The 16,389-nt window shown below is 38.1% G+C and overlaps 1 protein-coding gene across 1 annotated transcript in view; it reads left to right on the forward strand.

Annotated features, from left to right (window-relative positions):
* The window catches only part of Uri1 (URI1 prefoldin like chaperone), a 58,781-nt gene that overhangs the window by 12,338 nt on the left and 30,054 nt on the right, over positions 1–16,389 (forward strand). The window contains exon 2 of the mRNA XM_036191943.1: positions 8,699–8,733. Coding sequence (XP_036047836.1) covers positions 8,699–8,733 — 35 coding nt within the window. The remainder of the gene's footprint in view (positions 1–8,698; positions 8,734–16,389) is intronic.

Genomic DNA, 16,389 nt, shown 5'->3' on the forward strand with positions numbered 1-16,389 from the left:
AAAGGTGTGTGCCACCACTGCCCAGCTTTTTTTAGACTTTTTTTTTTTTTTTTAATCTTGAAAAGCTAGACTGGTATTAAATAGTAGCTCTGTTTTTTATCCTACCCATCTATAGACAAACACCCTTCAGCCTTTTCTGTCTCAGAGTTAGACTAATCCAGATAGCTCAGGGAAGCAGTCATATAGTTTTGCCCTGTTTTCACTGGCCTGTTGGACTTAGTGTAATATGTTTAAAGCATGCATGCTGTAGCACTTATCATAATTTCCCCCTTTGTTGTATGTGTGTGTATGTGTGTGTGTGCACGTGTACTTGTGTATACACTTCCATGTGTTTTCTGTATGTTTATGAATTTGGTTTTCATATGCCATAAGTGTACTTGTGGAGGTCAGGATAACTTCAGGTGTTGGTCCCTGCCTTCCACCTTGTTTGAGACTGTCTATCTGTTGTGAACTGCTGCATACACTAGGCGAGCTGGCCTTTGAATTTCCAGGGATTCTCCTTTCTCTGCCTTCTAACTCCTTGTAGTAGCCTAGGATTACAGATGTGTGTGTGTGTGTGTGTGTGTGTGTGTGTGTTTGGATTTTATGTGGATTCTAGGCATTAAAACCCAATATCCTTATGGTTGTATGGCAAATACTTTTACCCAATGGAGCCATCTTTCCAGCCTTGACTGTGTTTTGAGACAGGATCTGGGTAGGAAGTCCCCTATCTCCAGACTTGTTTCACTCTGTGTCTTACAGTAGCCTATCGCTGGCACACCCAGGTCTAGAATTATTATTCCTTAAGGATAAGTACTATTTCATTGTATTCTACAGTGTATTAGAAGTTGTTTTATATTATACTTTTCTATAAGTGGATGCTGTATTGCCTCCATTTTGAAGGTTGTGAATAATGCTCCTATAGACATGATGTGTACAAATTTATGCTATTAGCTTTGAGTGCTTTGGGTGTAGTCAGAAGTTAAAATGCTGGATCATAGAGTAAGTCTGTGTTTAGTGTTTGAGGAACTGCCACATGACTTCTACACTTATACCTGTCCAGCAGCAATTCTCAATTGCTTCATCTTTTCTACATCTTCAGCAGTACTTGTTATTTTCTGTTTTATCTTTTAAATGATGGCCAGCCTGATATATGTGAAGTGGTCTCTCACTGTTGTTCTGTTTTACCTGCTTTCTTGTTGTTTCTTTGCTGTTTTCCCCCTTTATGCTGACTTTGCATTAATCAAACATAACTTTATTGTTATTTCTGCTTATGATAGATCATTGAAGTACGTTGTTAGTACAGTGTACTTTGTGCTACAAATTTATACTAGGTTTCTACCATCCAGGTCCAGCATTAATTCATTTACTCACCCTACCTCTTTTTCTTTTCCTTTCAAGCCCTCCTCTTCCTCATATTGATGGATTGAGATTGAGTTTCACTGTATAGCTTTGGCTGGCCTGAAACTCATAGAGATCCACCTGCCTCTGCATTCTGAGTGCTGGGATTAAAGGTGTGCAAGGCTCCGGTGGCTCCCACCCATATTGATTATTGCTTTAGTACATTTTGATGGTGTGTATTTTGATCATTATAATGCTGTATTTAATTGTTGCATGTGGCTGGTACTCATCTTGACACCCACCCCTGTGACCTGCATGATTGCAAGTTGCTCTGGAGTTTTCCCTGCATGTGTGCTGCTGAAGAAAGCCTGTTTGTATTTCTTTTAATGAAGAATGAAAATCTGGTGTGGAATTCTCAGACTTTCCTTCACGTTGGAGGATGTGTTTGCTGTGCCTATATTAATAATGATAGCTTCTTCAGTTATTTTTTTTTTCAGCACTTCAAGATTTTATCCTGTTGTCTTCCAGTTTCTGACATTTTATTCAGAAGTTAGCTCTAACTTTTACTTTTGTGGCTCCTTTGAAAGCTGCATGCCATCTCTCTGGCCTCTTAACCTTCAGCTATACCTAGACTTCTTTTTTCCCTTGTTTTTCATCACTAACTACATTGTTGTGCCCAGATGTTAAGAAATACTGACTTATGTTGTGTGTAATCTCTGTTTAATGTTGGCTCTGGTAAGTTTAGAAACTTCAGTTGTATTATTTTTCTTCTTTTTGATTGCCTGCTTGCCTCCCTACTTCCCTTCCTCCTCTCTCTGTCTGGTGAAAGAATTTAGGACTTTGCGCTTGCTTGACAGATGTTCTGCCACTGAGCTAGAGCCACAGTCATAGGATTTTCATTTAATTCTTTTTTTTTTTTTTATTAAAAGAGATTTCCAGTGACATTTTCTGTCTTTTCTTAAATTTTCCATCTTTTCTTGTATCCTCTTGCACATGTGCATTGTAATTGTAGTGCCCTGGTTTATTGACACCAATGTCCAGACTGTATAACCTTTGTGTTTTGTTTGCTTTCTTTTATTTGCTGTTGGATCATGTGCTTCTGTTTTATGGCATTGTAGTCATTTTGGGTTAGATGCAGGCATGATAGATGTGTCTGAAGATGGTGTCTTCCTCTGGGAGAGGCCTCACCTGCCCTTAGATAGGCAGAATGTGAGCTGGCCAAGGTTAGCCTCCTTCTGGCAGGTGCTGAATAGAGTAAGGGCCAAGTGCCTGCTGTAGTGAATGGTGTGCTATTTTTGGTTCCTTTTGGACTTTGTCTGAGAGTATAGCTTGTTCACATTTCTTTGAAGCTTCTGAACTCTTTAGTTTGTTTTATTTCCACCTCTTCCCAAAGTTTTGGTTTAGCTTTTTAGCCTTTTTAACTTCAGGATTTGACAGGCATCCTTGCATGGAGACTAGCTTACATGTTCACAGGTCTCATTTTGTTTCTTTGCATTGTCAGACTCTCCTGCCTGCTTCTGTCCCCAGCTGTAGTTGTCTGCTCAGGACCTGCCATAATACTCACCTAGGCACAGAATTGCCTAAAACCACATGGTGAAAGATCAGCTCTCATTTCCCAGTTTCCTCTAAATTCCTAGTTCCTCTTCTGTTACTTTGACAACTCTTGGCTGTCTTTAAAAGTGTGTTTTTCTTTTTTATCTGGTGTTTACAGCTCTCATTGAGCTTTGAACTTTTATGGCTAACTTAGTTTTCCTACAGTCTGACTGACAGTAGCATATCTTAAAGAGCAGAATGGTATTTTAGAGTGTTTTAATTTTGCTTTTGTATTACTACTAACCCCCCCCCCCTTTTTTTTTTTACTGTTTGTATTCACTGTTTAATGAATTATTTCCTTTGAGTGTTGTAGGTATGTTATTATCCTAATATGTGTGACAAGTTTCACCACACTGGCTTTCTCAAGTCAATTGTAAACCACAGAAATCCTTGAAAGGGATTTCTGTAAAATTTGACTGTGTGAAGTCAGGGTGTGTGTGTGTGTGTGTGTGTGTGTGTGTGTGTGTGTGTGTGTGTGTGTGGTGTGTGTGTGTGTGTGTGTGTGTGTGTGTGTGTGTGTGTGTGTGTGTTTTGCTTGCTTTCTTGCACATTTACTTTGTTACCAGCAGTCTCAGGTATCTTCTGGTTGTGGAGTGCCTTACCCCTTCTGATTACCTTGGTCCTCACATCTGAAATGGATCACTTGTTGGTTTGGGTAGGAGCATGTATGGGCTTTCTCCACTCCGGCTGTAGATGCTCAAAAGGAGTTCTGGAAAGGGTCTGTTTTCTAGTGGAAACAGAGTAATTTTCCTATTGCAAATGGACAGGGAACAATGGATGTTCCTAGTCAAATAATAGAAATGTAAGCTGTCACACAGCCCTTAGATCCAGAAGTACAGCTCAGCCCCTTCGTAGTCATGAAACCTGCAAAGCACTGAGAACAGTTATTTTAGGTCTGTGAAATGGCCACACATTGACATAATGGGTCATATAATACTCAGGTTTCATTGCAAATGATATATTTACAGGGGCATTCTGTAACAGGGTATGTGTATTTTGTACTAAAATATATCAGATTCTTTTCTTATTTGGAGACAGAACCTTATGTTTGAAAGGCTGAGGATGACCTTGAACTTCTGATTTTTTTTTTTCCAGTGCTGGGATTACAGGTGTGTGTGCTTCCATTGTTGGGCTGGAGATTGCATTTTGGGCCCCATTCATGCTAGGCAAATGTTCTACCAAATTAAATCTGCATACTCTAAAACACACAACCTCTTAAGTGTGAATAAAACCTGTTCCTGAAACTTTTGGCTTGTGGTAATAGAGCCACATCCCACTCCTCCACCCCCCTACACTCCGTAGCCCTGGCTGTCCTGGAATTCACTCTGTAGACCAAGCTGGCCTCGAACTCTGAGATCCACCTGCCTCTGCTTCCCAAGTGTTGGATTAAAGGAGTGTGACACCATTGCCAGTCCAGCCACACTTCTTTTAAAAGGATTGTTGCACACAGCCTGTGTGGATGTGGCCTCTAACCCCCTGGAGCTTTCAGCCAGTAGTGGAGTATTCTGCACACCTAATTTAAATAATCCCAGGAACATGTCAGTGTCTTCATTCTTAGAAATGCTTCAGATTGTAATTGTTAACACTCTCAAAATTTCCAGTAGGAGAAATGTGTGTGTTACTAGAATACTTGGGATTGTGAGTGATAAATCATAAAAGGGAAAAGATCCCTAAGCTGTAAGGAAGACAAACAAGGGATCAAGACAGGCACCAGGCTGGAGAGGTGAGGGGAGTGGGCGAGTGCTAGGGGGGATGTCTCCCAGTCCTGGGTTTAGAGAATTGGGCAAAGTCATGGAGTAAAGGTTGTCCCTTACTCTCTTTGACTTTATCTGAGCTTTAAGTAACGTTTTAAGTGTTTTAAGAAGTGTTGTGTAATGGCATTTAGAGAGTTGGTGGTAGTTCACTTTGGGTCAATTATAAAGTTGTCTAAAGTTGAATTTCCCCCCCCCTGTGCTGGTTTTACTACAGCAACCGTCAATCTATTGCTCTTTACTCCATTGCTTACTGCATCCTGACTTGCTCCTTTCAAAGACTTTGTTTAAAAGATAAGTGATTTTCTGAATTTTTGTTTTTAGAGACAAAGTCTTGCTGTTTTAGCCCAGGCTGGCCAGAAACCTTTGATTCTCCTGTCTCTGCTTCCTAAGTACTGGGATTACAGACTTTGTGTCACCAGCCCAGCAAAAGTTGCAATTGTTACTGATTTTGTTAAAAGTACACTTCCTATATACAGTTCTTTGTTATAGTGATACCTAGTATCTCCTTAGTTGACAGCCTGCCATTTTAGAAAAAGGTTCTTTTATCCTTTAGGAAGCTCTCATGTTACTATGCTTGCCTAGCATCCCCTGACTCCAGTGCAGTGAGAACTTTGAGCAGTTTTACAACCTAATGGAGAGATGTGTCTTGAAGCTGCAGTCTAGCAAGAGAAGCTGACCTAATGAATTTAGACAGCCTGCAGAGCTGCTCCCAAACTACTCTTGATACAGTAGCCTGTGCAGGAAGAAAATGAGGTTGCAGGTAGGGCAAGCAGTTTTAGAAGTGAAGGAAAGCCTTCCTTCCTGAGAGAAAGATCAGAGGTTAGAAGTGCACCTACCTAACCTTGCAGGTTCTCTGCATCAGTCCAACTTTGCCCTGCTGCTGTTCTGCATTTGGAGATGGAATGGGTTGATGCCCTCTTGTGGTCTGTTATCAGCATAAACAAATAAGCTCAGGAGAGCTCACTGCATGTTAAACCCTCCTTTCTCATTCCTTTAAAGTAATGTTTAAAAAGCAGTTTCTAAGGGAAACAAAGCTGTTGTTTTCTGTATAGTACATAATTTGTCAGGCATGATTTTGATCCTTTGTAACAGAACATGTGAGTGCTGTGCGAGGAGGGTATGGAGAAGTGACAGCAGCAACTGCAGATGCAGCAGCCTTTCTTGCCATCATTATGCTTTCCCGGGTTTGAAGCAGGCTTGTCCAAGGCATCATGCACTTGGGGTCAGATAGTTGTGGTTTAAAACTGATTTTATGTGGCCACTTCTGGGACGAGTTATTTCATCTCAGAAAACAGGCTTCCTTTCTTTACAAAGAGGTTATCATTGTCATATGCAGTCTTGTTATAAATCTTAGGTCTGTACCTAAATGTATAGATGAATGTATATTTACCAGGTTGTTAATGATTGTTTTACAGTGGTGGGTCAGGTAAGGGTCCCTTTTCTTTACTGTGGTCTTACTGCTGTATTACTGTATAAGCATATTCATAATGTATAGTTATTATATTAAAAAATTTCCTAGGCTAATTATTTTAGTAGTATAAGCCTGCTAAGTAAGTATTTTTAAAAAATATTACAGTGACTCTTTAGTCATAATATTTGCAAGTTTGGATGCTTAATTTAAAAAAAAAAAGTTGGCATCTTTTATAGGGACCTTCCTTTCGTGGCCAGCAAAGTGATGAAACACCTTTTGTTGTTTTGCTTGTTTTTAGAGACTTGCCTATAGAATCAGAACCAGTCTTACTATCATTCACTTAATATTTTAAGAAATTAGCACGAGTTACCTGGCAGAAGAAATTAGATAATTTGGTGTTAATTTCATAGAAAAGTCAGTTTTTAAAACTCAGGTACATTCGGCTTTGAATCTGGATTTTTTTCTTGTTTAGATTTTTTCCCCGTGGCAGTTAAATTAAAAAATCTCAAAAATAACTTTTTGATGATATGTGTGTGCATGTATGATTATGTTTTTTGGCCACAGGAAACTCATTACCCATAAATTTCGATATCTGCCTCCTTTCAATACTTTCTTCTGATTTCCAGGGTCCTACTTCTGTTGTATATGTTTGTCTAGTGTGTTTGGTGTTCTAAATGCTATTTGGAACTCAGAAAGATTGTACATGTAAAGCAGTATTTTGGTAGTGAGAATGTTGCTTGTACAGTATGAAATGTAGTTTTGTTGCTGGTCTGTCTTTGAATATCTGCTTAGGGAGACTATTTTAGGAAAGAAAAGCAGTGGGGAGTGAGGAAGTGTGGCTAGAACCAGGCAGAAGAGCTGTGTGGGTGATGGCAAGAACACATGCCATACTACCAGTGGCTTGTTTTTAAACATGAAAAGCATGTTTGCCAAATTTACATATTTACTAATTAAAAAGGCTTCCTGGAAACATTAAGTAGACTATCTTCCATAACCTTTAACACCATCATTAATGGATATAGCCTAGAAAATTTCATGGAAGGTCCTTTAAATAATGTAAATGATTATGAATATGTAACTAGTTAATATGCAGCTATGAAAGAATTCTCATGTAGAGGTTAATGAATACTCTGCTCTTACAGGTTGCAGGGCTTTTCTTTCTGTGCTTTTGGCTCACTTCATGCTTGGAAATGCTCCTGCTAGGACCAGAAAACATCCTGACTGTTTTGGGGTCTCATCTTAATGGAGTTCTTAAATAGAAACTTCATAAATTTTTTTTGCAAGGATTTGTTTTTTCTTTTTCAATTTTATATTTAATTCTGTTTGTCTTTTATAATTACTGCCAAATCAGAAACAGTGATATTAGCTGATGTGGCTTTAGTGGACTCTTACAGATGTTAAGTCAGTGCTCTATTATATATTGCCACTATTATTAAATGTTGCTGTGTGATTGATACTTACTGCAGATCTTCATTCGGTAGAGACTTGTTATGTTGAGTTAATGTGCAGTATGGCTGAGTATGTGATTACAGCATGTAGTTTGGTTCAGGATTGCTACCTTACTATTTAAAGTGTCCAAAAGGGAGGACTTTTTTTGAGGAATAAATGTAGAATAGAGGAATTTAGTGACAACTAAAAAATTGTGATTTGGAGGGTGAAACATTTTGCATAATCAAGAAATAGGATTGGCTCTGAGAACCTGGAGCTGAAACTAGGCCATGCTGCTGTCTTCCTCAGGTGGCCTCTGCGTTCTATCTTTTGTGCCTTAGTTTCTCTGTCTCTAAAATGGCATTGTGGCATTTAACATTTTTATTGATGGGAACTCAAAAAATAGGTGATTAGCAGTTTGTGAAAATAGTATTAATTTAAAATTTTCCACTTAACTGCTATTTTTCTAATTGCATTTTTTTCCTGTGCTGATTGACATTTTTGTTTTCTTAGTATTTGAGAATCTATTGAAATATCTTAAAGGAAAGTGTAACTTTTATGCTTAATTCCATTCTTTTAGTATTATAAACTGCTTAAACTGGTGTCAAGTACATACAATTTTGTCATAATTCACTGGTTGGGGGAATGAGCTGTTCAGAGTATCCCTTTATCCCAAGTATTTCTTCTTGACAACAGTAGAAAAATGAATTCATTTTTAATACATCAGAATAAAAGTCACAGATGGAAACATTTGGAGATATGCTGACAAAATAAAATATTTTCACTACTCTCATTTTTTCCCTGCTGAAATGTGGATGTTACATTGATTTCTTGTTATTTATAATATTTGTGTATTCTAGAAAATATGCAACATTAAAAATGGTCTGTAGGTTGTACAAAATGCTTGTTATCTTATATCATGTGTCATCTAATAGTTATGAAGCAGGTTTTGTACCGAAGTCTGAATTGGAAAGCTGTAATTTGTTCTGCAGTTATCAGCCTGCGTTAGAGGGCTGTGATAAAGTGCATTGCTTAAAAACTAACATCCCCATCTCTGTACCTCTGACAAATAAAAATGTACACCAAGGTGTTAGTAAATCTGTAAAGACACTGTGTAGTTTTCTGATGCTGATTTTTTTTTATCTGTACCTAACTCTGTTTTTTCATGAGTAGTTGTCTGTTTTCATGACAGGTGGTCACTAACTGCCAAGAGAAAATCCAGCATTGGTGAGTGAAAGATGCTTTTATTATAATTCTGAAATATGATGGGAGTCCCCTACTTGTATTTAAATAATAATGTGCACTGGGGTATGGGTGTGAGTGTGTGCATGTGTGTGTGTGTGTGGGGGGGGAGAGAGTAAGAGAGCGGTAATTGAATTCCAGTGATCTCCATTTTGAATACCTTTGATACTAATTTACATTGTCTTTAACCCTTCTTGGAGTTACATGTTTACCAATTTTCTAAAGTTTTGTCACCATCTGTGTTGATTCTAATCCCCCCTTTTCATTAAAAAAATGAATACTATTAATCTCATTTTGATGTAGAAACTGAGACATTGTTTTTGAACTTTGTTTTGGGGATATTTCTTAATGTTTGTAGTAGAAAATAAGTTGGAATCAGTTGTTTAAAAATAATATTGGAAATAGGGCATAGATAGATTTTTCTCAAGTTTGAAAAAGCTAATTAATCTGCATTTTAGAGCCTGCTTTATGGCCTGTACTTTTTTAGAGAGAAAGAAAGCATGTCTATTTTGATGTGTTAATCTATAGTTAATAGGACAATGCCTGGTAAATAATGTGCTTTCTATTCTATCGCTTCTGAGGAAAATGCTCAATTTAATGGTGAATAAAATCTTATATTAGTTGTCATGAGGTATGGCTGTTGATCTTACAGATATCAAATTATAGTCTATCCATGCTGTGTTTAAGAAGATTTTACTGAGAGAACAACAGGAGCTGTCTTGATTATTGTCTGCAGGGTTATTGCAAAACCATCGAAACTGCCCTTTTAGTGGTGAAATTAAACCTTCGGTTATACACCATCAAGCATATAATATTTTAAATTTATTTTAAAAGATTTTTTCTTCATGCTTGAGAGATTTCCAAGGAAATGATTTATAGTTAGTGTATATCAAATGTTTTTGGTTTAAATGCACATAGGCTGCAAGCAGTGGATAAGAGTGAAGATCTGTGCAATCTGTACCCATCATCTTATTCAATTTGGACTATTAGTTTGCAGAAACCAATCTAAAACTAATAATACCCACTTTATAAATAAAAATCCAGGACTTCATTAATTTTCAATAAATGCAGCGTTGTAATTGCATCCACTGGTGGTGTAGGTCTGTCAACATTTCCATAATAGACCGTTCACTTTGCACTGTACATTCATTTGAACTTAAAATGCGAAGTGTATGCAAGTCCTTGGCCAGAGAAAGCTTTTTCTTTGTAGATTTGACGAAAGTGACTTATTTATCAGTAACCTTAGAGGCAGTTTCATTTCTTGGACATGTGCATCTTGTTTTTGGTAAGGGGTTCAGAAATAAGAGGATGCATTCACTCAGAACAGACTCCAGCATACACAAACCTGGAATTAACATCTTGCTTCTAGGTGCCTTGGTAAAATCCTTCCTCTGGAGAATTCTTGAAGACGATGGACATGTTTTTATTTTGTTTTATTTTGTCTGTGCAATCTTTACTTCTGTGTTTGGCTCAGAATAGGCTCTTAAAGAATATTGAATAAGTGAAGGTAAATTTCTAGGTTTTTTTTTTTTTTTTTTTTTTTTTTTATGCTATTTTATTTACAAACAGCACCACAGTGTAAAAGTCTGGAGAGTAGTAACAGGCAGAATCCTGACAATAGATCAGAGCAGGCTCATCGACCCTAAGTCTCACTTCTGTGTACTGAAGGCTTCTAAACTAAGAAGACTGGCACATTTGCCTATACAGTAGTTTAAAGTTTATTGTACCTTGTCAATATGTTAAAAATTATAATTCTTTTAACCTCATTAATTTTTTTTTTCTGCTCTGAATCACTTCCGACAGGATTTAGGAAATAGTTATTTTATTTGCCTATCTATAGTATCATGATGTTGTTGGAATCTAAATGACCAGTGAATTCTGAACTCTTTAATATGTTCAGAAATTGAAACAAAAGTGTCCACTTTCTTACCAAAGTCAGGCAGTAGGGATCTGGAGGTTGTGGCAATCTTGTGCTATTATTACATCTCACACCTTCGGTCAAAGAAGACCTTCCTGCCAACTGGCAAGGCTGAGCTGAGGTTTCCAACCTAAAGAACCAGCCACAGAGGTTCCTAGTAGGACACTAAACAGAGATATCAAAGCTAATATTTTTGCAATTTGCTGGCATATGGGACAAATAGAGGCAGTTCATAGACTGGAGCCTTAAATACAATTTTTTTCTTTCTTTTTCCCCCCCCAAGACAGGGTTTCTCTGTGTAGTTTTTGTGCCTGTCCTGGATCTTGCTCTGTAGACCAGGCTGGCCTTGAACTCACAGAGATCCACCTGGCTCTGCATCCTGAGTGCTGGGATTAAAGGCGTGCGCCACTGCTGCCCGGCGAGATACAGTTTTTAAAAGCATATTGTTTTTAATTTTTTGACTCAGGGCATTAGCCAGTCTAAAGCGCAGTTTGGGTAGCAATGTCCTCATCTTCATGGGTGTCTGATAATATAAGGAAGAGCAAAATAAATGACTTTAAAGGCGCAACTTTTTTACTAGTGGTGATGTGTATTTTAAAAAGGGTTCTTTTATTTATAGACAAAAAGAATACATCCTAGGCTTTGAAATACTTTTACAAAAAGTAAAAGTATTTGTAGAAAAAATAGGAGTGAAAGTAGTCTGGGACTGTTTTAGGACCTACTGAGAAAATTCAATTCCAGGTCTCTGGTGAATTAAGAAATTAATAGTATTTGTTCACTTAAGAGCAACTAAAAAAGGGAATATTTGAATGTAGCAGATAAGAACTGAATTTTGAAAACCACTAGTAGTGATTTAAGTTTAGCCAAGATTTAAGTGTTTTTGTTTTTTTTTTTTTAAATTAATACAACTTTTAATCCATGCAGTGGTGGTGAATGCCTTTAATCCAGCATTTGGGAGGCAGAGTCAGGCAGATCTCTGAGTTCGATTTCAGCCTGGTTTACAGAGTGAGTTCCATGACAGTCAGGCAGACACAGGGAAATCTGTCTTGAAAGACTAAAATCAAGCAAACAAACAAACCCAAAGCCTTTTTTGTCTTATCATTTTTACTTCACACAGGAAAATAAGATGCTATAGGCTTATTTTCTCCTTGAATGTGAATGTGAGGTCTCCTGTTTGGTCCACTTGAAGCTGGTTATCATGTGGGGGGTTTATTTGCATCTTTCTTCTTTCTTATATTCTTGTACAGCATTTGGAATCACAGTCTGCATGTGAATTCTGTCATTTGCAGCCTGGAGCCGTTATACTAAGAACCTGCAGTTTTCTTCCAGGCAGATGTGCTGCCACCTGACTTGCACAGCTTCAGTGTGTGTTCGCCTGTCACTCAAGAACTAAGACTAGATACTATACCTTTTTGGAATGCTAGAGATGCCACATAAATAAGGAAAAATAATAAAAAATCTTATGGTTTTGTATGTATTTGTGAATGTTTTGTATTCATGCCATCTTATTTGTCTGGGTCTTGTCTTCCACTATGTCCCAGGCTGGCCTGGAACTTGTGGCAATCCTCCTGCCTCAGCTTCCCACAGCACTGGAATTCTAGACAGGTGCTATCGTGCCCAGTCACGCTGTATCTTTTCATCAAGCAGAAAGTTGGCGTTCTCAGCATATTCTTAGAGCTATGTGTGCCTGTCTTAAATAAGTTCTGTGACAAAGCTTTTTAAGCAAAAGGAGATAGAGCAGGGTAGTCAGCCTGTAGGCGCCCATCACTTAGTGTCAGTAGTTGTCAACTCAACTAGCATTGGCGCATAGACCTGGCATCACAGTAGTCAGGATTCCATTGCTCAAGGTGAAGGACATCCTGGGCTAAGGAGGGCTTTAGCTGAGCCTGCTGTCTTTGTGGTATTTATCCCAGCATCCTTTCCTTTTACATGACAAGGAAACTGCAAGGCCACATTATGATGTTCAGAGGAACTTGTAGAGCCAGACAGATTCAGAAGGTGAAGAAATGACTGCTATCTTTTGCTAGAACAAAAAACAAATCATGGCCATTTTTAGTATAAGACAGATGACCCCTATTGGCCACGTCTCATGAGAAACACTCATTACTTTGTGTTGCTTATGGGATTAAATAAATAACTGTGCCTGTGGATGGGGCATAGTTAAGTCATGCACAGAGGCCTTGTCCATAACCGTAAATTGTATGCAATGGAGGAGTAGAAATAGCTTGTTTGGGGGCTGGAGAAAGATTGCTCAGTGGTTAGCGCACATACTGCTCTTGCAGAGGACCCAAGTTGATTTTTCCAGCACCTACACCAGGCAGCTGCAACATCTGTAACTCTAGTTCCAGGATATCCAGTGCCCTTGGCCTTCTTGGGCACCTGCACTTGTGCACAACCACCATACACATAATTAAAAAAGAAAAAATACCTTGTTTCTTTAAGGCTTGTAAGAGGATTTTAGGTAGTGAAGATATATAGTATTAAATTGCACAAAGCCAACTTAAATGAAAATACAGTATTTTATTTGTGCATGTGTTTAATATTGAAAAGAGTAGCTTAAAGTTTGACAAACTTGAATGTGAGCCTGTGAGTTTTGAGAGAGAAATTGTGAAACAAATGCTTGATATTTGTTACTTTTTAAAAAGAAAACTGGGGTTGGGGATTTAGCTCAGTGGTAAGGCCCTGGGTTCAATCCTCAGCTTAAAAAAAAAAAAAAGAAAGAAAACTGGATAATTTTTATTACTATTTGGGGGAAACTAGTTTCTGTTATAGTTTATGGTCATAGTATTTAGTGGGAAATAGAAACATATGTGAATAGGGAAAACCATAAGTCTTTCTAAAAACTCATCTTTACTATTAGGAAAGGGGAAAATACACACACACACACACACACACACACACACACTTGTATCTTATGCACACACATAAATGTAGAGAGCATATCTGCTTGTCTGATGTTGTTGAGGGAAGAATCTGTCCCATAAAAACTTTTTTCCCCAGTCTTACCTGGTACCCCAGGGTGGAGTGGGACTTGCTATGAAGCCCAGGCTACCCCGGAGTCCCAGTTATCCTCCTGCCTCAGCTCCCCAAGTGCTAAGATTATAAGTATAAGCCACCACATTGGACATTAGTGAATATTTCTCCCTAACAATTCCTGTGAATACTTAAAAGTGTTTTCCTACAACCTTCATATGTGTGTATATGAAGTTTACTTTTATGTAGTCTTCATTCTTGTAGAAATACTTATTTACAACCGATGACTTCATTATTCAGTGTGTGGTGAATTGGGAAGCTAATTTTTCAGAGTTCCTATTTAATAGATTATGTTTTTGGTCACTGTTTTGTATAGAACCTTCTATTGGATCCCCCCCCCCCCCCCCCCCCCCCCGGCCCCATCCCCTTGAGTGAAGCAGAGAGCAATCGCAATTATCTGGACATTTCATCTGCCTTTGCTCTTGGAGTTGGGCAGTTTACCACTGAATGACTTTCAAGGAATGATGGGGAGGAAGAGTAGGTACAGTGGGTACAGATCTCTTTCTCTGTTTTTCTAGGTTCCTTTTTTTGGGGCACGGGGAGAGGGAATGTTTGTTGTTTTTGTCATTATCCAACACCATCTCCTCCTAGATTGGGGGATGTGTTTGAGGATTTTTGTATATAATGTTTCAGAGCAAATTGTTTTATTTTATGGTAAATGCCTACATTTATGTATGTGCACCATCTGCCTGGTGTCTTTGAAGGCCAGAAGAAGGCCTTGGGCCTTCTGGAACTGGAGTTCAAATGGTTGTGGGTCACCTGACATGGATGCTGGGAACTGAACTTGAGTCCTCTGTAAGGGCAATAAGTACTCTTAACCACTGAGCCATTTGATCCAGCTCCCCTATCCTGAATTAATTTTTAAATTTTTGTTCTGACTATAAGGTGAATGAATACATGCTTAGTTATTATAGAAAAGTTGTAATAAAATAGTAAAGATAAATTTACTTATACTTGAAACTAACTTTTCCCAGTATTTTAAAAACATTTTATTTTATTACTTTAATAGCAGTAATGTGTGTATTTGTGCTATGGAGGTCAGGTTAGAAATTTTTCTTTTCTTTTTCTTTAGTGATTTCTAACTTACAATTTGAAATTGTTACTTTTAGTAGTCTCCAAGGTTTTGTGTTATATTTTTGGATGTAAAAAAATTAATTTTGGGAGATAAAAATGACAGACATGTTTAGGTGGGATTTTTTCTCTCTCTCTCTGAGTTTATAATATTATTTAAAAAGCTCCAATTATGGGGCCTGGAGAGATGGCTTATCAGGTATGAGAACTTCCTGCTCTTGCAGAGGACAAGTTCCATTCCCGACACCCATGTTAAGTCCCAGTAGCTTGTAACTCCATCTCTAGGGATCTGATATTTTCTTTTGGCCTCTGTGGCCACCTGTATATGCACACATAGATACACAAATAAAAGTAGTGTTTTTTTTTTAAATAGTCCCATTTATAACTTTTTGGAATATTATCTTTGATGATTTTCTAGGATCTAAGTACTGTATCTGGTTCATAACTTCTGGACTGGCTTAGGTCCAGTGAACATCTGGGGCAGCCAAGGGTTTGATGTTTAGGAGTTTCTTCTTTCCTTAAATTTTATCAGTAGAAAACCACAATTTATACCTTAAGGTTTTTCATTTTTCATTTATTCTTTAAAAATAAGAATATACACAGTAATGACAACGTTCATCAGAGTTACTATGTAAGATTGCAGTGTGTGGCTCACAACTGGGTCCCCATAGTCCAGAGTGCTGCTTCTGCTTTTGCAGTATAGCAGTCCAGATTCCAGCATTCTATAAAGCCCATGATGTGTTAGTGTCTGCCTAATGCAGAAATATGCAGGCTGTACAAATTGACATACCTGTAATTTATTTTTTTAATAACTCACATGAACCAAATGGTGAAGCTTTCTTTTTATTTTTATTCACTTTTGAGTTAAAGATAATTTTGAAGATTTTTAAATACTTAGTAGATTAAGAACCAGTATTGCCTTCCCCCTCTACCCCCTCTTTTAAACTCCTATAGGAGCTTTGACCTGTGAGAGTATGAGAAGATCTCTGTATATAAACTTTGGAAAATGAGTTCTCAGTGTCATAGGAACAACAGCCTAATCCAAGGTGGCCAAAACAAACACTGTTTCCTAAAATTGACTTTGGAAGTATAGAAAACCTAAATTGGTGTAGCAAAGGCTATGTATTATGTAGATTTAAATAGAAGCTGATACAACCATTCAAAGATGGAGAGATAAACTCCCCTCTCTGCTGATAGGTTCCTCCCTTTAATTTAAAACAGGAACATGTTATATGAAATTAGGGAAACAAACAAGGGCATACAAATTACTGCTAAATTTATCACATAAACTTAGCTGAACTTGGCTACTTGAGGATTTCTTTCTAAGACTAGTATGCTTTTGTCTAATTTTAGAACTCTCCCCTTCCACTTTTTTTTTTTTTTTTCCCCCAGAGCTGAGGACCGAACCCAGGGCCTTGCGCTTGCTAGGCAAGTGCTCTACCACTGAGCTAAATTACCCCCCCCTGCCCCGCCCCCCCCCCCCCCCCCTGTTTTTTCCCCCTGAGACAAGGTTTCTCTGTAGCTTTGTAGCCTGTCCCTGGACTAGCTTTGTAGACCAGGCTGGCCTTGAACTCACAGAGATCCATCTGCCTCTGCCTCCTGAGTGCTGGGATTACAGG

Source organism: Onychomys torridus, chromosome 1 (assembly GCF_903995425.1).
Source record: "Onychomys torridus chromosome 1, mOncTor1.1, whole genome shotgun sequence".
NCBI classification, from domain to species: Eukaryota; Metazoa; Chordata; class Mammalia; order Rodentia; family Cricetidae; genus Onychomys; species Onychomys torridus.